At 41.3% G+C, this 22,823-nt stretch overlaps 1 protein-coding gene across 1 annotated transcript; it reads right to left on the bottom strand.

Moving 5' to 3' along the window:
- Window positions 1-10,138: 10,138 nt before the first annotated feature.
- RWDD2B (RWD domain containing 2B) lies at window positions 10,139-22,823 on the bottom strand. Its single transcript, XM_068978528.1, has 6 exons — window positions 22,685-22,823; window positions 19,117-19,287; window positions 13,760-13,986; window positions 13,599-13,666; window positions 13,119-13,481; window positions 10,139-11,195 (listed from the first exon to the last, which is right to left on the bottom strand). The coding sequence occupies exons 3-6, from the start codon at window positions 13,964-13,966 to the stop codon at window positions 10,961-10,963; spliced, it is 873 nt and encodes a 290-aa protein (XP_068834629.1). The 5' UTR covers window positions 13,967-13,986; window positions 19,117-19,287; window positions 22,685-22,823; the 3' UTR covers window positions 10,139-10,960.

Below are 22,823 nucleotides of genomic sequence, written 5' to 3'. Positions count from 1 at the left end.
TTCACTCTGGCAACGTCCACTCTGTAAGGATGTGTTCCTTCCCTGTTTTCCTTTTGCTTAAGCAAAGGAAGCTGCTAGAGGAGAGTCTGAGCCCTTGATCCTCCATAACTGCTCACTTATAAGTAAAATGAGGGCTTTCCTCCTGGCTCAGCTGGTAAAGAATCTGCCTGTAATGCGGGAGGCCTGGGTTCAATCCTTGGGTTGGGAAGGTCCCCTGGAGAGGGAAATGGCTACCCATTCCAGTATTCTGACCTGGAGAATTCCATGGACTGAATAGTCCCTGGGGGTTGCAAAGAGCTGGACAGGAGATTGGCCTGAGCCAAATGGGAGGTATTTGCATACAAGGGTAGCAGTAGAATGACATGGTAGTGGCTGAAGGAAGATGGGAAAAATGTTCAGTTCAGTTCAGTCATTCAGTTGTGTCCGGCATCAGGGTCTTTTCCAATGAAAATTTTCCATTTTGAAAATGTTAGACCTTTCAAAATGCGATTATCACCATCTCATCTGGATGTTTCTTAGAAATGCATACTGTCAGGCCCACTTTGGGACTATTAAATCAGATTTTGCATTTTTAACAATGTTCTCAGGTCTTGTTAAAATTTGAGAAGGACCAGAGCGATTAGCTATGCCCGTTTACTAAATTCTACTTATTCTTACTTCAAAATAACTAATGATTTTATTTCTATTTCCTTGACACTATCCACATTTCATAACAAGGATCCACACCTCTTGATGTGGACCTTCAAACTATTCCAAACCACACAGGTCTTTGTTTGATTTTCCTAAAGCCCCATCTTATTATTTTTGAGCGTTTGAAAATAGTCTCCATTATGTAACAGTTTCCAGTGCTCATCTTTTTCAGCATTACTTAATCTTTTGAAGATAAGACCCTTTTAAAAAAGTAATCTAAACGGTCCGTACCAAAAGAGGTAATATTATGTCATGGTCAGTCATTTCAATCATGTCTGGCTCTTTGCAACCCCATGGACTGTAGTTCCCCAGGCTCCTCAGTCCATGAGATTCTCCAAGAAAGAATACTGGAGTGGGTCGCCATTGCATTCTCCAAATATTATGTCAATTCCAATCAAAATATCCATAACGAATGTAATCCAAAGAATTAATGAACTTCGGAAATATGATTTAAATGTTTACTTGGAAGAATAAAAGAATTAAAAGGATATTTTTTGTAAATAACAAAGAAAAGTTTGTCATGTCAGATTATAACATCTATTTTGACATTATCAAATAATAAACAGGTTTTAATTAAAGATAATTGTCTAATTCAAAATGCATAAAAATTAAAACAATGTAGATGCAGTACCTAGGAGAAAAATGCTACAAATCTTAGGGTCATAACTAGAAAGAGGATGGGAAATTACAGTAGCTGAGATGTCAACTCTCAAAAGCTAAGTTTGAAACCTGTATACTCCCAACAGCATCCTCAGTGAGATTTTTGTTTTCAGATATCTCGAAACTATCTCAAAAGCTCATACGAAAGAATAAGGAAGATATTTCGGAAAGCAGGCATAATAATGGTTTGTCCTAATAAACTTCAAAACTCAAGATACTGCCAATACTATCCTAATGGTGTTGTTAGGACTAAACTGAAATAGAATAGCAAATCTGGAACTCACACTCAGGCTCTGATGAAAGTAGCATGTCCTATGTCTGAAGAATATAGATTATTCCAAAAAAAATCACTGAATTAACTGCTTACCTTTTGAAGAAATAATTTGAGTACCTACTTCATGAAAGTGTTAGTTGTTCAGTCCTGTCTGTTTGCAGGGGATCTTCCCAATCCAGGGATCAAACCCAGGTCTCCTGCGTTGTAGGCAGATTCATCACCTACTTCATGCAGCACTCTAAAATGAATTGCTGATGACTGAATGTTAAACATAAAGCCATAGGGACTTCCCTGGGGGCCCAGTGGCTAAGATTCCGAGCTCCCAATGCAGGAGGCCCAGGTTCGATCCCTGGTCAGGGAACTAGATTCACATGCTGCAGCTGAGACGTGATGGAGCTAAATAAATAATTTTTTAAAATGACGCCATAAGATATGGCATAGGAACACATACATTATGAAAGTACAAAGAGATATATGGGAATGATAAATTCTTTAGGGTGGGGTTAATGCTGCCAAGGAATAGGACTGTAATCAGCAAAAGTACACAAGAGGCTTTCAGCCACACTTGTGTAATAGAATGGTAAAGTTTTGCTTGTTGGCTAAGTTCTCTTAAAGGAGTTGGTAAGACTATGACTTCATTTTTTACTTCTTTTCACCTTTTTCTATAAGTTAAATGCTCATAGTAAAATAAATAGTATGGATGTTACATATCTACTTCACAATAAGATTTTTTTAAACAAACAAAAAATTATGAGGGTCTATAGACACATTTTCAAATTATCCTGGAGTAGGGAAGTATTCTTCCCAGTCAATGTGCCAAAGACAGAAGACCATAAAGAAAATGACTGATACATTTAAGTAACATTAATTTGAAAGTTTTTTTTCTATGTCAGAAAAAAACAAATAGACAAACTTGGGGAATATCTGTAACATTAACTAGTTGTTAATAGGCTTACCATTAAAAAAATTCTTACAGGGAGCTCCCTGGTGGTCCAGAGTTAAGACTTGGCCTCCCAACACAGAGGCTGTGGGTTCAATCCCTGGTTGGGGGCTAGGCCAAAAAACCAAAACATAAAACAGAGGCAATATTGTAGCAAATTCAATAAAGACTTGAAAAAACAAATGGTCCACATTAAAAAAAATCTTAGAGAAAGAAATAACTAAGGTTAAATTAGTTCTATTTTTAAAATTCTTACAAAAAATATTTTAAGGCTGCCCATTTAAATAAAAATTAAGTAAGGCATAAACAGGCAATCCACAGCAAAAGAAATATAACTGACCAGTACACATATAAAAAGTTATTAACTCACACTAAAAGTCAAATGAGCTGAAGTGCTAAGTCGCTTCCTTCGTGTCTGACTCTGTGACGCTATGGGCTGCAGCCTGCCAGGCTCCTCTGTCCATGGAATTCTCTAGGCAAGAACATATGTACATTACCTGGGGACATATGTATACTTATGACTGAATCATCTTGATGTTTGACAGAAGACAACGAAATTCTGTAAGGCAATTATCCTTAAATTTAAAAATAAGTAATTTTTTTAAAAACTGAAAAAAAAAAAATACTGGAGTGGGTTACCATGCTCTTCTCCAGGTGATCTTCCTGAACCAGGTCAAAAGTCAAATGAAGATAATATAAAACAATACAGATTTTTTTTTTTCCAGTTGGCAAAATGATAATAACCAATGTGGGTAAAAATCTAGGGCAAAAGAAATCTTATGTCTTTACAATTTTCATTTCTCAACCTTTCACAAGTACAATTAGTAAGACAAATCCAGAATTTCAGAGTGAAATTCCACTTCTTGAAATCTAACTTGAAAAGATAATAATGGATGCTCAGAGCAGCTTTGTTTTTGAAACTGCAACTAACCAGTGAACTGCTGAAATCAATTACAGTATACTCAGACAACTGAATACAAGATAGTCTTGAAAATATTTAATTTCATGGAAATGTTTACAACCTATTGTTTTATCAAAGAAGGCAGATAACAAAGCAACACGGACACTATGACTTGTGTTAAAAAACAAAGACCACATATACAAAAATAATATACTAAAAAAACGTAAAACAAAATTTTTTCTTCCTGGGAACAAGGTTATGGGTGAGTTTTATATCCAGTTATTTGTACATTTTATACAATGGTCACCTTTTCAGTAAAAATATATTTCACAGACTTACTTGCATATATTTTGGGATGTAGGGAGAAAAGAAAACACATTTACAAAACTCAAAACGCCAAACACCCCAGAGGAAAAAAATTAAGTCTCCATATTGCATGAGCAAAACTTGTATATTTAATCATCCAAAGCAAATGATTCTTCAGGGACTATCTGAAAATAGATAGTCTGAACATATTTTAAGAACAAAAGTGATGGTCTATCAAAATTTACTTTTTCCAAGAAAGTATATATTTGTATAATTGTATCACTTTACTGTAATAGAGAAGTTAACACATTGTAAATCAATATATTTTGATAAATTTTAAGAAAGAACTCCAATAAAACGAACTTTAGGTCAATAAACAAGAAATTTTTTTCTAAATAAATAACTTTTTTTCTATCCTATTTTAATTTCGGTTAAATTTAGTGTTATTTAAAGAATCATTAATTCGAATTTCAAAATATCTCAAGACGACAATATTGTTGAGCACTCCGGTCATTTAAATTTCTCTGAAAAGACTTCGATTCGTTTCAAACAATAGAGTATCAGTTTAAAACGAAATAAAAATAGTTTTAATATAAAAAATATAATTAAGCCTCCATTTCAGTAATTCCTTGGTTAAGATCCAGGGACAGACACCCTGGTCCTCAAAGACACCATTCAGGTCCCTAGAGCATCATGCCTCCAATTATTCCAGCTGTTAGCAACACCTGGGCAATCCCAAGAGAATGTGGGTCGATGCCATTTTTTCCCCCGAAATATAAATATTAAAAAGAAAAAAAGCGCATCTCAACACCAGAGAAGCCTCTGTCAGGGTTGGAGGATGCCCGCCTGAAGGACGAGCCCACCGGGAGCCAGGGTCAGCACCCTGCCGACAGATCAGAAACCAGCGCCCCCTGCCGGACAGCCTCAATACGCCTTTGCCCCTAAGAGGGAGCGTGCTTCCGGGGCGCATGCGTGAAGTCACCATAGGGGCCTCCCAGCTGCGCAGGCGGAGGTCCGGTGACTGAACGCTGCGAGCGTGTGAGCGAAGCGCGTGAAGTCTGTGTATTTGGGAGCATCTCGGGACCCTGGTGTCCGTAGGCAGCCAGTCACCTGCTTTACGCCGCTGAGCTGGAGTCTTCCCTCCCCGGGGTCTGCTCCTCCAAGGAGCAGATGTCTGCCTTTGACATTTCGTAGAGATGGCAGAGGCAGAGGACTTGAAGGCGTACATCCCTCCTACGACGCGGTGGGTCAGATTGCCAGATGGTGCTAAAGGGGAAGACTCCTGGTGCCCCTTTGCAGAATTTTTGTGGGCTTAGATCTTCACTGGTGGCTCAGGCGGTAAAGCGTTTGCCTATAATGCGGGTAGAGCCGAGTTCAATCCCTGGGTCGGGAAGATCCTCTGGAGAAGGAACTGGCAACCCACTCCGGTATTCTTGCCTGGAAAATCCCGTGGACAGAGGAGCCTGAAGGGCTACAGTCCATGGGGTCGCAACGAGTCAGACACGACTAAGCGACTTCACTTTCTTTTTTTAAGTAGTTGTAATCATTGTTTCGGGGGGACAGGGGACTGGCAAGTAATGTACCTGTACCTGTCCTTCAGTTCAGTTCAGTCGTGTCTGACTCATTGCGACCCCATGGACTGCACCAAGCCAGGCCTCCCTGTCCATCACCAACTCCTGGAGTTCACCCAAACTAATGTCCATTGAGTCGTTGATGCCATCCAACCATCTCATCCTCTGTCGTCCCCTTCTCCTTCCTTCAACCTTTGCCAGCATCAGGGTCTTTTCAAATGAGTCAGTTCTTCCCATCAGGTGGCCGAAGTATTGGAGTTTCAGCTTCAGCATCAGTCCTTCCAGTGAATATTAGGGACTGATTTCCTTTAGGAAGGAATGGTTGGATCTCCTTGCAGTCCAAGGGACTCTTAAGAGTCTTCTCCAACACCACAGTTCAAAAGCATCAATTCTTTGGCACTCAGCTTTCTTTATAGTCCAACTTTCACATCCATACATGACCACAGGAAAAACCATAGCCTTGACTAGATGGACCTTTGTTGGCAAAGTAATGTCTCTGCTTTTTAATATGCTGTCTAGGTTGGTCACAACTTTCCTTCCAAAGAGTAAGCGTCTTTTAATTTCACGGCTTCAATCACCATCTGCAGTGATTTTGGAGCCCAGAAAAATAAAGTCAGGTACTGTTTCCCCATCTCTTTGCCATGAAGTGACAGGAGTGGATGCCATGATCTTAGGTTTCTGCATGTTGAGTTTTAAGCCAACTTTTTCACTCTCCTCTTTCACTTTCATCAAGAGGCTCTTTAGTTCTTCTTCACTTTCTGCCATAAGGGTGGTGTCATCTGCATATCTGAGGTTATTGATATTTCTCCCAGCAATCTTGATTCCAGGTTGTGCTTCATCCAGCCTAGCGTTTCTCATGATGTACTCTGCACAAAAGTTAAATAAGCAGGGTGACAATATACAGCCTTGAAAGTGAAGTCGCTCAGTCATGTCCAACTCTTTGCGACCCCATGGACTGTAGCCTACTAGGCTCCTCTCTCCATGGGATTCTCCAGGCAAGAATACTGGAGTAGGTTGCCATTTCCTACTCCAGGGGAATCTTCCTGACACAAGGATCAAACCCAGGTCTCCCACATTGCAGGCAGACACTTTAACCTCTGAGCCACCAGGGAAGCATATTCCTTTTCCTAATTGGAGCCAGTCTGTTGTTCCATGCCCAGTTCTAACTGTTGCTTCCTGATCTGCACACAGATTTCTCAAGAGACAGGTCAGATGGTCTGGTATTCCAATCTATTTCAGAATTTTCCACAGTTTTGGTGATTCACACAAAGGATTTGGCATAGTCAATAAAGCAGAAATAGATGTTTTTCTGGAACTCTTGCTTTTTTGATGATCCAGTGGATGTTGGCAATTTTATCCCTGGTTCCTCTGCCTTTTCTAAAACCAGCTTGAACACCTGCAGGTTCACAGTTCACATATTGCTGAGGCCTGGCTTGGAGAATTTTGAGCATTACTTTACTAGCATGTGCTGCTGCTGCTGCTAAGTCACTTCAGTCGTGTCCAACTCTGTGACCCCATAGACGGCAGCCCACTGCCAGGGTCCAGCCCCGGTGGATCCAGGGAATTTGAAGCGGGGACGGCGTTGGCGAGGAAAAACTTATTTATTTAGAGATATAAGATTAGATTAGGAAGAAATAGTATAGTAGGAAAATTAAGTGGAGAAAAGAGGCTGAATAACTTGTTATACGTGGAGAGCCAATAAAGTTCCAGACAAGAAGCTTGCACCATCTACATTAGGCCACCAGCGTCCGTTTGAATATCGGAGAGTGCCCTGCCTTGGGCTCTGTCTCTTACGGATCTTAGAAGCCGGGACAAGTAAGTAGACATGGTGAGCCTCCATGCCCCAGATGGGAATTCAGCCAAAAAAGGGAGAAAAGAACGACATGAGCAAGCCCAGCATCGGTGCAAGACTCCAAAAATAAGCTTATATACCCCAAGTTGTACATAAAGAAATAATGGAATATGCAGAGTTATGTAGGGGCCGCAGTCCTGACCCTCATTGAGACAAACAAGGCTTTCTTTTTGCATACCCTCCCGTATACAAAAGGTCTCAGGTGGTTTACATTATCTTCTGGCCAAGAGGCCTGTTAACATTTTTATGGTTCTCTTCCTGGATAATTGTCTATCAACCAGAAAACTCCTTTTCCTTTCAAGTGTTTTTTCTTTACTCTGCATCACCCTCAAAGTACTAAATAAAGTTACATTCCTGTAGAACAAAGGTGCAGTGGGTTATAACAAAGAAAGTACTTAACTCAAAGATCTAATGTTGCTAATACCAGGTCTACTACCTGTTTTTCTATATACCAACTATATCTAATAATAAAAGATATGAAAATTTGGCAGCAAGTATTGGGTCAACATATGAAACCTTTAATCAGTCCTATTCTAATGACTTTGACACACCTTGGAAGCCCCTACATTCCTAGGATGTTTTAAGCTTCCTGTGCCTCCTGCTGTCAGGAGGCCTCAAACAATCACATGCGCAGCTGTACGAGTCCTGCAGGCAGGTTAGAAAGCCATCAGAAGGGTTTTTGGATTGAAACACTCGTATTATGCCCAGGAGATTTATTATCTAAAAGCTCTAATCTTTTCCAGGAAATGGTGGTGGGGGCACAGCCCCCTGTTAATGACAGAAGAGTAGGTGGAAAGCATAACACAGTAAAGCAGGCAGACTCTGGTCTTGGGGGGTGGATGCTCAGGAAATTCCAGGGAGAACCCCTGAAGCCAATCATGTCCTTGCGTTTTGTCAGGCTTCCTTCCGCATGACCTTGTCACGGCGGGATTCCTCACGCTGGCTCCCGGCAGCCCACCAGGCTCCCCTGTCCCTGGGATTCTCCAGGCAAGAACAGTGGAGTGGGTTGCCATTTCCTTCGTGTGGTAGTTTGAGCATTCTTTGGCATTGCATCAGTTCTTCTTCTGTTCTAGCAACTCTTGGCTGCCTGGTAGCTTTAGTGGAATTTCACAAATGATACATTGTTGGGTTTCCCTGATATACAACTTTCTTTAAAAAAGAAATCTGTGCTTGTTACTTTTATATAGGTGCCAAAAGTAATCATCAGTTCTGCTGGACAGCAGATAACAGTTTGTTTGGTTTTTTTTTAATGCACTCTGTGAAAGTAATGTGCAGGGGGTAGGTTTGACTTTGTTAATGCAAACTTAATTTGGTTTTATGAGGTTAAATTTAGGGTTTTTTATTTTGTTTTGACTTAAGAAAACTATTGTTTGCACCAGAATTACTTTTACAAATAAAAATGTCTATGTAGCGAGTTTCCTGCCAACACTGTTGGTTTCTATAGATTCTATCAATTATGTTAAACATAACTTGAGACTAAGACTTTCTTTTAAAGATTTATCATTTCTTTACAGATGATTTCAGTTCAAGATACTTTTCAGATTAATATGTTGACAAACTGTCATTGTGGGATAAACACCATGCAATCATACTGAATAATTTTACATTTAAGTATGTTTATATACGTAGTACATTGGTTTGGTTGGTTAGTCACTAAGCCATGTCTGACTCTTGTGACCTCGTGGACTGTACCCTGCCAGGTTCCTCCGTCCATGAGACTTCCCAGGCAAGAACACTGGAGTGGGTTGCCATCTCCTTCTCCAGGGAATCCTCCCAGCCCAGGGATCACACCCCTGTCTTGGCACTGGCAGGCACTGAGCCACCAGGGAAGCCTGTAATCATTGGTATAATGAAAAAAGCTATATTGCCTATTACATTTAACTTTAGTTTCTTACAGTTTTTACTGTGTCTTTTACATTATATAATGTAGGCAGACTATGTAACTTGCTGTTTTCTTTATTGATGTATTTCTTTATTGAAGTATTGACTAATATTTCGATTCATTTTCAGAGATAATTTCTTAATTACGCAGCTGAAAACTCTGTACTTCTCTTGGTCACTGTGTTAATAGTTCAATGTCTAAATTTGACAGTAGTCTGTGAAGAAAGCTTATAAAGCTACATTAGTGTAGTCAATGTTTTTATATTTCGCTTGAGATCTATATATTTATACATACAATGTGTTTTTCATTAAAATAATGTACAAAGAGTAAAGAAGTTTTAGCAGTTTAGCCCTGCTGAAAGTAACATGGGCATCACCTGGCCCCCTTGGTGGCTTGTTGCCATGTCGGTATCATGTTTGGTGGGGTACTCATCCAAACCTGGAAGTGGCGGGGGAAGTCAGAAACTAAGGTACAGCTGGTCCATCTGGCTGTGTGGTGGCAGCTGAGGAGGGCCTGGCATTTCCAGGGCAGCTGACAGGGCACCGGGGAGGGGGGCAGCAGGGGGGGAACCTGAGAAGGCATGTAAGACTTGCATCCATGAACACCATTTGGGTTTTCCCGTGTGTGTATATCCAAGGTCTATCTACGTTTCCTTGTAGTTCTTTTATCCCTTTTTGTTTTCTACCTACACTTAGTGATGGCCACAGAAGTTGCCTCTGACTGTTTTACTAAGATAAACAATGTATTGTGCCCCCGACTCCGACCTGTCCCTCTATCAGAGTCTGACTCAAGGAACACCCAACACACAGGATCAACCTGGGTGCTAGCAATTAGTAAATACTTAATCATCACTTTTGAAACTGGTTTATGCAGGGTCTCGAAAACCAGGTTGTGTGTTTATTTGAGTGGGTCAATTTGCTGAAAGTAGATTTACAGAAAGCCACTTGCAGAATGAAAAAAATGTGTCAAAATCCAATTTGCCAAAAACAAATGCTCTAAATTACCAATTCCATGCATGCTTGAGACCTATTAAAAAGTCTTCTAAGCCTTCTCTGAGGTAAGCCAAGGAGCAGGGCAGAGCATGAGCATACAGAAATAGAGATGAACTGCAAACTCAGTTTAAGAAAAATCCCACCTGTCTTTGTACCAAATGGCTGGGGTACATGCAAAACTAATGCTCTGAAAAAAATCTAATTGGCAAACTCACTTTCAGCTGCTAGTAACAGGCACAGAAATACAAATAAAACTGGTTTTATTTCTTAATAAGCTGTCTAGAGATAGGCAAGTGCTAGTGTTGGATCAGTGGTTCAACTGCTTGAGGATTGGCATCTCTGTGGCTCTCTTCACCTTCTTCCTTCATGGCTGAAAGGACGACTGCAGCTCTAGCGATCATTTTGGTGCTTGTGACAGAAGAGAGGGAAGAGGTGCCCTAGTTGTACCTATCACTTTAATCAGGGAAGCAAAAGTTTTCCCAGAGGTTCCGTGGTCAAAGCTGTGTCCCCCGGCCACCCTAGCTGCAAGAGAGTCTGAGACAGTGAGCATTTAGCTTTTCCAGGTTCTTAAGTGGAGACAGATACAGGGGAAAGGGGTTGGGAATGGGTGGCAAGTTGGACCACCAATGTTATAATTAAATATAATTAACTTCTTTTTCAAAATAGGTAGCTTGTAAGTCAAGAAATGTCTATCAACAATTTTAAGATTATAAATTAAAACTCAGTTCTAATCATGACATATTTTTAACAGATGCATTTCTGCTACATTGCTTTGCCTTTTTTTTCCCTCCCTAACATTCTAGAGTGGGACTAAAGTCAAAATCTTTCAAGCAAAAGAGAGGAAAAAGTCAAAAGACCAACAGTGGCAAAACGCTTTCAGCCACTCCCCTGCTCACTGTCCTTCCACACCAAACAACATCTGGAAAACATTCCCACATTTGTTGGCATTCAAAAACTGATACAGCTGACCAAAGTCCATGTGGTTTCCTCTGGCTCCATTAACACTGAATATTTTTTCTTCAAAAACTGAAAATTTTCTTTGTCTCTCCATGTCCTCACTTGTACCATCAAAAGGAATATCTTCTCGATGGCGAATTAAAATTCTCTTCCAGTTTAATTTTCTGAGCCTGAAAAGAAATTTTCAGAGTAGAAAATTTGAAAATGTGTACTCTAAAGCCCTGAAAGTAGAAGTTATAAAATAGATTTATCAATGCTTTTTCCTAGAAGTAAAGAAATGTCCTTTCATCTCACATGGATTTTATTTTAATCTAATATGATTCCAGTAATGTGTGATCAGTCATGTCTGTTTTGCAATGCTATGGACTGTTAAGCCCACCAGGCTCCTCTGTATAAGGGCTTTTCCAGGCAAGAATACTGGAGTGGGCTGCCATTTTCTCCATATCCCATCCCCAAACTCATCTACTGCTATTATGACTGCCTGGTATCAGCATTTTACAAATGTAGAAATTCCTGAATCTTGACCTCTTGAAGGGGCTTGTGATTTAGGGTATCAGTAGAGAAATAAGATTCCCTAGTGGCTCAGACAGTAAAGAATCTGCCGCAATGCAGGAGACCTAGATTCAGTTCCTGGGTCAGGAAGATCCCCTGGAGAAGGGAATGGCAACCCACTCCAGGATTCTTGCCTGGAGAATTCCATGGAAATGGGAGATTGGCAGGCTACAGCCCATGGGGTCACTAAGAGTCAGACATGACTGAACGACTGATACTTTCCATTTCTCACTTTCAGAGAAATAAGATTAGAAATCTTGTTCCAGAGGGTAACCACAACTTACAACATCGCTGAGAGAAGAATCAGATCCGTAGAAATGGAGGGGACGGTAGACAGTGTTGTGGGCAGGGGCGGGATTTAATGTCTATCTACAGAATATCTTCTCTGTGCCGTGTGTCAGGTGAGAGGAGTACACTGAAGAAATGTGAGTGCTGTTTTAGACTAAATCCTGACATGACTTCAGGGACACAGATTTCCACATCTCTAGTACCATGTGATACATGGCACAGTGACAGATTTTTTTCTTGGGCTCCAAAATCACTGCAGATGGTGACTGCAGCCATAAAATTAAGAGACACTTACTCTTTGGAAGGAAAGCTATGACGAACCTAGATAGCATATTAAAAAGCAGAGACGTTACTTTGCCAACAAAGGTCCATCCAGTCAAAGCCATGGTTTTTCCAGTAGTCATGTATGGATTTGAGAGTTGGACCATAAAGAAAGCTAAGTGCTGAAGAACTGATGCTTTTGAACTGTGGTGTTGGAGAAGACTCTTGAGAGTCCCTTGGACTGGAAGGAGATCCAACCAGTCTATCCTAAAGGAAATCAGTTCTGAATATTCATTGGAAGGATGGATGCTGAAGCTGAAGTTCCAATACTGTGGCCAACAGACGCAAAGAACTGACTCATTGAAAAAGACCCTGATTCTGGGAAAGATTGAAGGAAGGAGGAGAAGGGGATGACAGAGGATGAAATGGTTGGATGGAATCACCAACTCTATAGACGTGAGTTTGAGTAGACTCCAGGAGTTGTTCATGGACAGGGAAGCCTGGCGTGCTGCAGTCCATGGGGTCGCAAAGAGTCAGACATGACTGAGCGACTGAACTGAACTGAGTATCATGTTGTATACTGTAATAATTGACAAGGCATACAGAAGTTGTGAAAACCCTGGACTTCTCTGGTGATACAGTGGATAAGAATCCACCTGCCAGTGCAGGAGACACAGGTTTGATCGCTGGTCCAGCGAGATTCCACATACTGTGAAGCCGCTAAGCCCATGAGGCACAACTCCAGAAGCTTGCATGCTTTAGGGTCCGCAAACCACAGCTCCTGAAGCCCTGTCTGGCGTCTTAGAGCCAGCAAGTCACAACTCCTGAGCCCATGTGCCTAAAGCCTGTGCTCTGCTACAAGAGAAGCCACAATGAGAAGCCCACAGACCACAACTAGAGAGTAGTGCCCACTCGCTGTAAGAGGAGAGAAAGCCCGCACATAGCAACGAAGACTTAGCACAACAACAACAAAAAAGGTGGTGATAGCCAACCTTGACCAGAATTCTTCACAGGCACCCTGTGGGCCTTCCACACAAACAACACCAGGTTTCCCAGGCATGCTAAACCCAGAGAGGGAAAGCTCCTTTGCCCACTCAAGAATATTCTTTCTTTTATATTTGTTGTAGATGTGATGGCTGTAGATCCAGAGCCTTGTGAGAACGTGGTCGCCTGGCTGGACTGTACTTCCTGGAGCAGGGGACGGGGTGACGTCTTTGCTGATGTAGCCAGAAGCATGTTCTCGAACCCACTCTGTGGCATTCAGTATACAGACATCTCCGAGACAGTTCTTTTGTAGGTACGCAGTCAGATCCGTATTCAGCTGAGCCTGCTCGGATCTACTTAATAATTCTGACCTGATGGAAAAGATATGGGATTAAACATTAAATCAATTTTCTCAGAACAAACTTGAGAAGTGCTTTTGTTCTCAGATTAGTTTTGACCTCTAAAGTTGGCCAGGGTCTGTAACGTACCTGACAGTAATTTCAGGCAGAACTGCAGGGTATTTAAAAGGAAGAATACAGGCCAGAGAAAACATCACCTGATTAAGAAAAGAGAGAGAGAGAAAAATTGCCCTAAGTGCTGTTTTAAGTTGAGACATATTTCAATGCTTCCAAAAGTAACACTGAATTACCATTGCTTCCTCAGATACGTCCAGATTCATACTGATCGTAAAGTAAACTTTTGAAGACCGTCCTTCCATGGTCCTCTTTTCAATGCACTCTTTCAGTTCTGCTAAAGCCAGCTGGTCATTCATGATGAGCTCGTTCTCACCGGGGAACATACTGGCCAGCAGGTCCAACTCAGAGAGTTGGGCCTCTGCCTGGTCAATCTCAGTCATTTCGGGGTACCTGGAAGTATCTAAGAAGGTAAGGATAAGAGAGACATTTATAAATACAATCTTGGGAGAACTCAACATCGGTACATGTTGAACATGGGTACTTACTGAAAATCTTAATAAAATACGACATTTAATCAGAATACCTTCTGTGTTACTTTCAGATGTAATATACTAAGGATCGAAAGGGGTTTCCCTGGTAGCGCAGATGGTGAAGAATCTGCCTGCAATGCGGGAGACCCAGGTTTGATCCTTGGGTCAGGAAGATCCCCTGGAGAAAGGAATAGCAATCTACTCCAGTATTCTTGCCTGGGAAATCCCATGGATAGAGGAGCCTGGCAGGCTACAGTCCATGAGGTGGCAAAAAGCTGGATGTGACTGAACGACTAAACCACCACCAGTGATCCAAACTACAGGACAACCCAATGACAGTGGTAAAACTCCAAAGAAACCCAGGCACCAGATTTCTCTATAGATAGTTGATGTGGCGTCTTGAGATACCACAATGAGCAATTACATGGAAGTAAACTAATTGTGTAGTCAAAAGTCATATCAATGATATAACCAGGAGAGAGGCTCTGACTGGTTACCTTGGAAACTTAGAATGAAAAGAATAAGGAAGAAAGTTAGATGTGTGGTCATTTTTTTCTCTTAATATTCATTAGTTTTTAAAAAACAGAAGAATGTGAAAAACAGAAAATAAAGGCTAATTATCCCATAGCTCAAGTAACACATGTCAACAACGGCAAAAAGTTACAAGATTATAAAATTCAAATGACAGAGAAAGGTTAAAAGTGAAGACACAGTTTGCTGCTGGTGATTGCTTCCCCTAGCTAAGCCCCCTATCCAAGGCAGAGATTTTGGTGTTTCAGAAACATTTTAGGCATTACACATATACCATGGTGGTATAACGTGTAAATATATGTAGAGAATGAAATATATCATTAAAATGTATCTAGAAGGGGTGATATTTACAAATCTTTTGTCCTTACTTCCTAACTCTCTCCTCACGAAATATATTTTGGAGATCTATTCACTGAAAATTTGAGATACCAAGGGAACATTTCATGCAGAGATGGGCTCGATAAAGGACAGAAATGGTATGGACCTAACAGAAGCAGAAGATATTAAGAAGAGGTGGCAAGAATACACGGAAGAACTGTACAAAAAAGATCTTCACCACCAAGATAATCATGATGATGTGATCACTCATCTAGAGCCAGACATCTTGGAATGTGAAGTCAAGTGGGCCTTAGAAAGCATCACTATGAACAAAGCTAGTGGAGGTGACGGAATTCCAGTTGAGCTGTTTCAAATCCTGAAAGATGATGCTGTGAAAGTGCTGCACTCAATATGCCAGCAAGTTTGGAAAACTCAGCAGTGGCCACAGGACTGGAAAAGGTCAGTTTTCATTCCAATCCCAAAGAAAGGCAATGCCAAAGAATGCTCAAACTACCGCACAATTGCACTCATCTCACATGCTAGTAAAGTAATGCTCAAAATTCTCCAAGCCAGGCTTCAGCAATACGTGAACTATGAACTCCCTGATGTTCAAGCTGGTTTTAGAAAAGGCAGAGGAACCAGAGATCCAATTGCCAACATCCGCTAGATCATGGAAAAAGCAAGAGAGTTCCAGAAAAACATCTATTTCTGCTTTATTGACTATACCAAAGCCTTTGACTGTGTCAATCACAATAAACTGTGGAAAATTCTGAAAGAGATGGGAATACCAGACCACCTGACCTGCCTCTTGAGAAATCTGTATGCAGATCAGGACGCAACAGTTAGAACTGGACATGGAACAACAGACTGGTTCCAAATACGAAAAGGAGTACGTCAAGGCTGTATATTGTCACCCTGCTTATTTAACTTATATGCAGAGTACATCATGAGAAACGCTGGGCTGGAAGAAGCACAAGCTGGAATCAAGACTGCCGGGAGAAATACCAATAACCTCAGATATGCAGATGACACCACCCTTACGGCAGAAAGTGAAGAGGAGCTAAAAAGCCTCTTGATGAAAGTAAAAGAGGAGAGTGAAAAAGTTGGCTTAAAGCTCAACATTCAGAAAACGAAGATCATGGCATCTGGTCCCATCACTTCATGGGAAATAGATGGGGAAACAGTAGAAACAGTGTCAGACTTCATTTTTTGGGGCTCCAAAATCACTGCAGATGGTGACTACAGCCATGAAATTAAAAGATGCTTACTCCTTGGAAGAAAAGTTATGACCAACCTAGATAGTATATTCAAAAGCAGAGACATTACTTTGCCGACTAAGGTCCATCTAGTCAAGGCTATGGTTTTTCCAGTGGTCATGTATGGATGTGACAGTTGGACTGGGAAGAAGGCAGAGTGCCAAAGAATTGATGCTTTTGAACTGTGGTGTTGGAGAAGACTCTTGAGAGTCCCTTGGACTGCAAGGAGATCCAACCAGTCCATTCTGAAGGAGATCAGCCCTGGGATTTCTTTGGAAGGAATGATGCTAAAGCTGAAACTCCAGTACTTTGGCCACCTCATGTAAAGAGTTGACTCATTGGAAAAGACTCTGATGCTGGGAGGGATTGGAGGCAGGAGGAGAAGGGGACGACTGAGGATGAGATGGCTGGATGGCATCACGGACTCAATGAACGTGAGTCTGAGTGAACTCCGGGAGTTGGTGATGAACAGGGAGGCCTGGCGTGCTGCGATTCATGAGGTCGCAAAGAGTCGGACACGACTGAGCGACTGAACTGAACTGATCTGAACTGATTCACTGTCAGCACATAGATTGATTTATCTCATTCTTTCTGGTGGTTGACTCATAGTGAATCAGATAGATACGTCATAATTTATTGCATTCCATATCTACTGATGGGCACTGGGTTTTTTCCCACAGTTTTGCTATTACGAACACTTCTATAATGGAACTTTATGAATACACACACATACAAACACACACAGTTTGGTGAGCTGTGAATAATATATACACAAGAGTAAGTTTGCAGAGGTGGCTGATTGGTACAGCATTTTACAAGTTTGGATATTGTCAAGTTGCCTTCCAGAAAGTTGCTACATGGAAGTTTAAAATTTTCACACAGTCCCCTGCTTTAAGAAAAATTCTTGGTATATAGTCTTTATATGATGTTCTGTGTCTGTGTGAGCCATTCATTCGTTATTACTTTTAAGGAGGCAGACTCACCAGCCTTTTCTTTTACAGCTTTTGGACTTTGAATCTTCATTGGAAAAGAGTCTTCCCCACTCCAAGGTTATAAAGATTACAAGATGCTAACCAAAATAGGATTTTAAAACATTTTTTAGAATTTGATAACTTGATTTTCATTTGCAAGAAAGTGCAGGGCCATCTAATAAAACATGGAGGCTGAGCACATGTATTTATTTCTCTTTCTCTCTTTTCCCTCCATTAAAATTAGAGTAAAGGAATAGATTCTTAAATATAAAGGGACAGAAATGACAGATAAATGCTATCAACAAAATACGGGAAGATGGAAAGGGGTGAATGAGTCACAGCTAACTTAGATTTCAGCTTTTTTTCCTTTATTAACTGCTTGGTCGGGTGGGGAAGGGAACTGCAGAACTTCAGAAGGGCTCAGAACTGTCAACACCAGCTACTTTGGAAAGCTGCTCTGTATATGCTGCAGAAAACATGAATTTGTTGAAACTCTAGAGTCTAGACTTTAGACTCTCTTTCAGGGTTTCTTAATATCGGCACTACATATCTGATGGCTGAATCACAAATTATAAGACTGTTGTTCTAAATGTATGTAGAAGAAAAATTTAAGATTATTATATCGTTGAATTAAGTGACATAAGGTTTCTGTATTTTACTGACACTGGTAAAATATGACACCAGCAGACTATAATGGGTTGCTGCTTCTTCGTGTCAAGTCTGGGATATTTGAGGCAAAAAAAAAATATCCAAAGGAGTGATCATCACGTCCTTCCTTGGGTCCTGAGGTTCTTCACTGATCTGCCACCCTCTCTCCACCTTTCAGAATATTGTTGTCCTATATATATATATGTCCTATATATATATCATGATTCTTTGGGGGAAGACTAGGAAAAATATCCTGAAAAGTGGAAGTCCGTCTAACATGATATTTTTAATTTATCAAGTTGGCATTAAAACAAAAGAAAAAGGGGGAAACGTTGGTATAAGGAAAGCTGATTTAAAAATGCCAATCTTATGAAACTGCCCTAAAGAAAAACCAACACATAAAACTGTGTTTCTAAGGATGGTCACTGTTAATAATAAGAAAAAAAATCAGAAATGGCTTAATTGTTCAGCAACAGAACAGGAGTTAAGTAAATACATAGGCATATCTTGGAGATACTGCAGGTTTAATTCTAGACCAACATAATAATGTGAGTATCACAATGAAGTAAATGACACAAATATTTTGATTTCCCAGTGCATAGAAAAGTTATGTTTATACTACACTGTATTCTGTTAAGTATGCAGTAGAAATATGTCTAAAAAAAAAACAATGTACGTACCTTAATGATCTTTTTGTAATAATGACATCAAAGATCACTGGTCACAGATCACTATAACCAATTTGGTAATAATGAAGTTTGAAATATTGTGAGAATTACCAAAATGTGAGAGAGAGACACAAAGGGAGCAAATGCTGTGGGAAAAATACCACCAGGAGATGTGCTCAAGAGTTACAACAAAGCTTCAATTTGTAAAAAACAAAAAACACACTATCTGCAAAGTGCAATAAAATGAGATATGCCTGTACACCCTGTATACCCAAACAGTAGAAGATTATGAAATAACTTAAAAAATGGATATTCACATTGATGTTCATGATGTATGGTTACTTAAAATAGTAGACTATAAAAATAAAAAATAAATGAAAATAGGTTGTAGAACAATATAAATAATCTGTAAATAATATTACTATTCCTTCTTACCATCACACATACATGAAAAAAAAAAATCACAAAGAGAATTCACAAAACTACTAACAGTTGGCTAATATGGGTTGACAGAAGAAGAGAAGGATTTTCATTTTTTAATTTGTATGCTTCTATATTGCTTGAAGTTCATGATTAGCATGTAGTACCTCTAAATTCACTAGAAAGGAATGAGTTATACTTCTGAATGGAAAACTGAATCCCACTGATACAGAGGAAACATGGCTTACCTTCTCAACGAGAATTTACTCTGGGGAATCAAACACCATTATTTCAGTTGGTGGTGTCTTCATGGACTTCCTTTTCATCTTTGGTAAAGGTTGATTGGGCAGCTATTATCTGTAGAGCTTCATCCTTCATTCCTTCCTGGAACTATTTAGTTTGAAGATCAGGACTTGTATCTAATAAAACATAGAACAGTGAAGGTAAAAAGGCCAAGTGTTCAGTGACGAGTATTATCACAAGGATTAAAATGAGGGCATGATCAATAAAATGGGTCATCAAAAAAGATTTGAGGAAGGTGGCACGATTTGAGTTGAGCCTTAAAGGAAGGCAAAGACTTAGACAAGGGAGGAGGAGGCATAATGTGCCAAGGGAAAAAAGGTGTGCAAGGCAAGAAAGCATAAGAGAAACAGCATGGACCTGAACCTGTCCCTTCTTCACAAGTCCAGCTGCCCAGGTATAATTCAGGGATTCATCGTTTGGAATATTTTCCCTTATGCTACTTATTGTTTGTCCTCTAAACCCATTCTTGGTCCTTCTTTACCCTTCCCTGGACTCTGGACAGCTGACCTCCACAGCCTATAGCACCCAAGTCTGCATTTCTTGTGGTTGGCCAGTGTTCTGGCTGGAAGTGGGAGGATGAGAGGAGAAAGAAGCCAGGGTATTTCTTCATTATTCTTTCCCTGCTTTGGTAGGATTCTGACAATGACCTATGACCAAGCTCCTGCAGGCAGCCCTTCACTTCTTTAGCTCCAGTAGAACTTTCAGCCTAGAGAAAGTCATGGTTCCTTTAAATCTGGCCATACCTTGGGACTTCCCCCCGTGGTCTAGTGGTTAAGACTCTGTGTTTCCACTGCAGGGGGTGTACGCTTGATCCCTGGTCAGGGAACTAAGATCCCGTGTACCGTGCTGCTGCTGCTGCTAAGTCACTTCAGTCGTGTCCAACTCTGTGCGACCCCATGGACAGCAGCCCACCAGGCTGCCCTGTCCCTGGAATTCTCCAGTCAAGAACACTGGAGTGGGTTGCCATTTCCTTCTCCAAAGCATGAAAGTGAAAAGTGAAAGTGAGGTCACTCAGTCGTGTCCAACTCTTCATGACCCTATAGACTGCAGCCTACCAGGCTCCTCTGTCCATGGGATTTTCTAGGCAAGAGTACTGGAGTGGGGTGCCATTGCTTTCTCCGCTTGTACCATGTGGTAAGGCCAAAAGATATATATGTAGGGGTGTGTGCGTGTGTGTGTGTCTGTGTGCACTTAGTCGCTCAGTCATGTCTGACTCTTTGTGACCCCTTGGACTGTGGCCCACCAGGCTCCTTTGTCCATGGAATTTTCCATGCAAGAATAGTGGAGTGGGTTGCCATTCCCTTCTCCAGGGGATGTATGTATACACACACACATATATATTCAGAATATATATATGTGTATATATATATCTTCAGAAATATTTAAAATCCCTGGACTATTAGAATTCCTTATCTTTTCTAGTCCTGTTGGAGTTGGGGAACTAGGAAACAACTTGTTAGATGGTTATTAGAGGAGGTGAATTTACTTTGGTTTTTATCATAGTGGTTAAGTATACTCTGTTGCCACACTGCCAAGATGCAACTCCTGGCTCTGCCACTTACCAACTGTGTGACCTGAGGCAGGTGGCTTAATTTTCTGTGCCTTACTCTTCCCATCTCCAGAATGGGAATGACAGGGCTGCTGTAAGTTATTAAATGAGGATGTGTGGGAAGTACTTAAAATGATGCCTGGCAACAGAGCAAGTGCCATAAAGAGCTTGCTATTTTTATATTCAATCAACAAACATTTCTTGGGTACCTATTGTATGTCAAGCACTAAGACTGTAATGATGGACTAAAGTAACAAAAACAAAAAAAATCTCTGCTGTCAGAGATTTAACCTAGTGGGAGCAGCCTATGATAACAGAACACACACACACATTGCCATCCCCGCATCCTGGGGATCTTCCCAACCCAGGGATTGAACACACGTCTCCTGCAGCTCCTGCACTGCAGGCTGATCCTTTACCACTGAGGCACTGGGGAAGCACCTCATACACCGCTCCCCTGCACCCCACATATATGTCCAGTGAATAACTGTTATGAAGAAGGTAAATAAGATCAGGTGCAAGTTGCTGGGGGTGGTTCAATTAAACACAGGCTGGCCAGGGACAGCCTTTTTGCTAAGGTGACTGCGGGGGAACGAGACTTGAAGGCACTGAAGAAGAAAGCCATGTGTTGAAATGAGCAACAAGTCTTCCAGGCAAAAGGAACAGCATGTCCATAGCCCAGGAAGCACGATGATGCTACACCAGGTGGCTGGAGCAGTGAGCCAGGGGCAGGGTTTTAGGACAAAACGTTAGAGAGGAAATCAGGGGCAGTCATGTTGGAACTCAGGGAATGGCTAGGATTCAGGTTTTTTAAAAAGATATATTTATTATGTATTCGGCTGTGCCAGGTCTTAGTTGCAGCACTGGGGATCTTGCAGCATTCGACCACCGGGGAGGTCCCAGGATATGGGGTTTTATCCTGACTGATATGGAAGGCCACTGAAGGGGTCTGACTTATCAAAGGCTCACACTGCTGGGAAGAAGGATGGAAGCAGAGTTAGCAGGTAGGCACTACAATGATAGAAGGAGAGATGATGGTGACTTGGATTAGGGTATGGTAGTGGAGGTGGTGAGCAACTGTTCTTGTTCTAGACATGTATTAAGAGTAGACCAACAGGATCATGGATGAATTCTATGTGATATGTAAGAATAACTCCGAGGCTTCCAGAAAACTGCAAGAACGGACCTGCCATTTACTTGGATGGGGAAGATGGTGTAAATCTGAAGCTTGGTCTTAGACAGACTAGGTAATGAAATGTCTGTCTGGCCACCTAGTAAGTAGAGACGTCCAGCAGGCAGCTAGATGAACAACTATGGCGTTTATAAGCGATCTGGCTGAAGATGTAATTTAGGGAGTACTGAGCATTTCTCTAAAAGCACGTTTGTTTAGTTAGTCCGGGAGTGAGTTAATTTGGGAACAGGGTTCCTTGAGTTTGGAGGTTTGGGTCTCAGCGACGTATAGCTGGACAGCTACCGGAGTGATGTCACAAATAAATGATTTGTCCAGTTATTTTCGTAGACGAGGTTTCAGTCCCAGAAACACCTTGGACAGGATTTTCTGACTCAGGGTTTTAGTGAATATCACTGTAAGAACGCAGAGTGACACCAGCTTCCTTTCTTTTTTCCTTGCAGTTTGTTTTCTTTTTAATTTTGACTACTATTTTTTTTAAAGGACTTGGCTGTCCAAGTCCTAACTTACTCAGAAAGTTTCCCCTGGCCCCTATCCTAACGACAGACCATGCTCAGGATGTGTGTGGGGTATGTGTGTTTGGGGGAGGGGGCGGCGCGGGGAGGTGTAGAAGAGACGAGGGTGGGCGGGGCCAGGAAACACGAAGCTAGTTCTAACCAATGAGCGGTGAGAAGTTAGTGGGAAGGCGGGGCCACCAGGTCGCCGAGTTACCAAGCGGTGGACTGGGCCGCCGCAGCATAGGAACTCCCGGTCCGCAGGTGGACAGAAGACTCACCTCGAGCCATGGACCCACTCAGTGCTGTAACCCCGCGTTTCCTGGCTGCATAAACGGCTCGATTCTTATTCGGAGACACCCTCAAGGATCCCAGGGCTAGCGAACCGGAAGCCGACAAACAACCTTGGTCCCGCCGCCT

Source organism: Capricornis sumatraensis, chromosome 1 (genome assembly GCF_032405125.1).
Source record: "Capricornis sumatraensis isolate serow.1 chromosome 1, serow.2, whole genome shotgun sequence".
NCBI lineage: Eukaryota > Metazoa > Chordata > Mammalia > Artiodactyla > Bovidae > Capricornis > Capricornis sumatraensis.
This window is presented reverse-complemented; position numbering and strand designations above follow the sequence as displayed.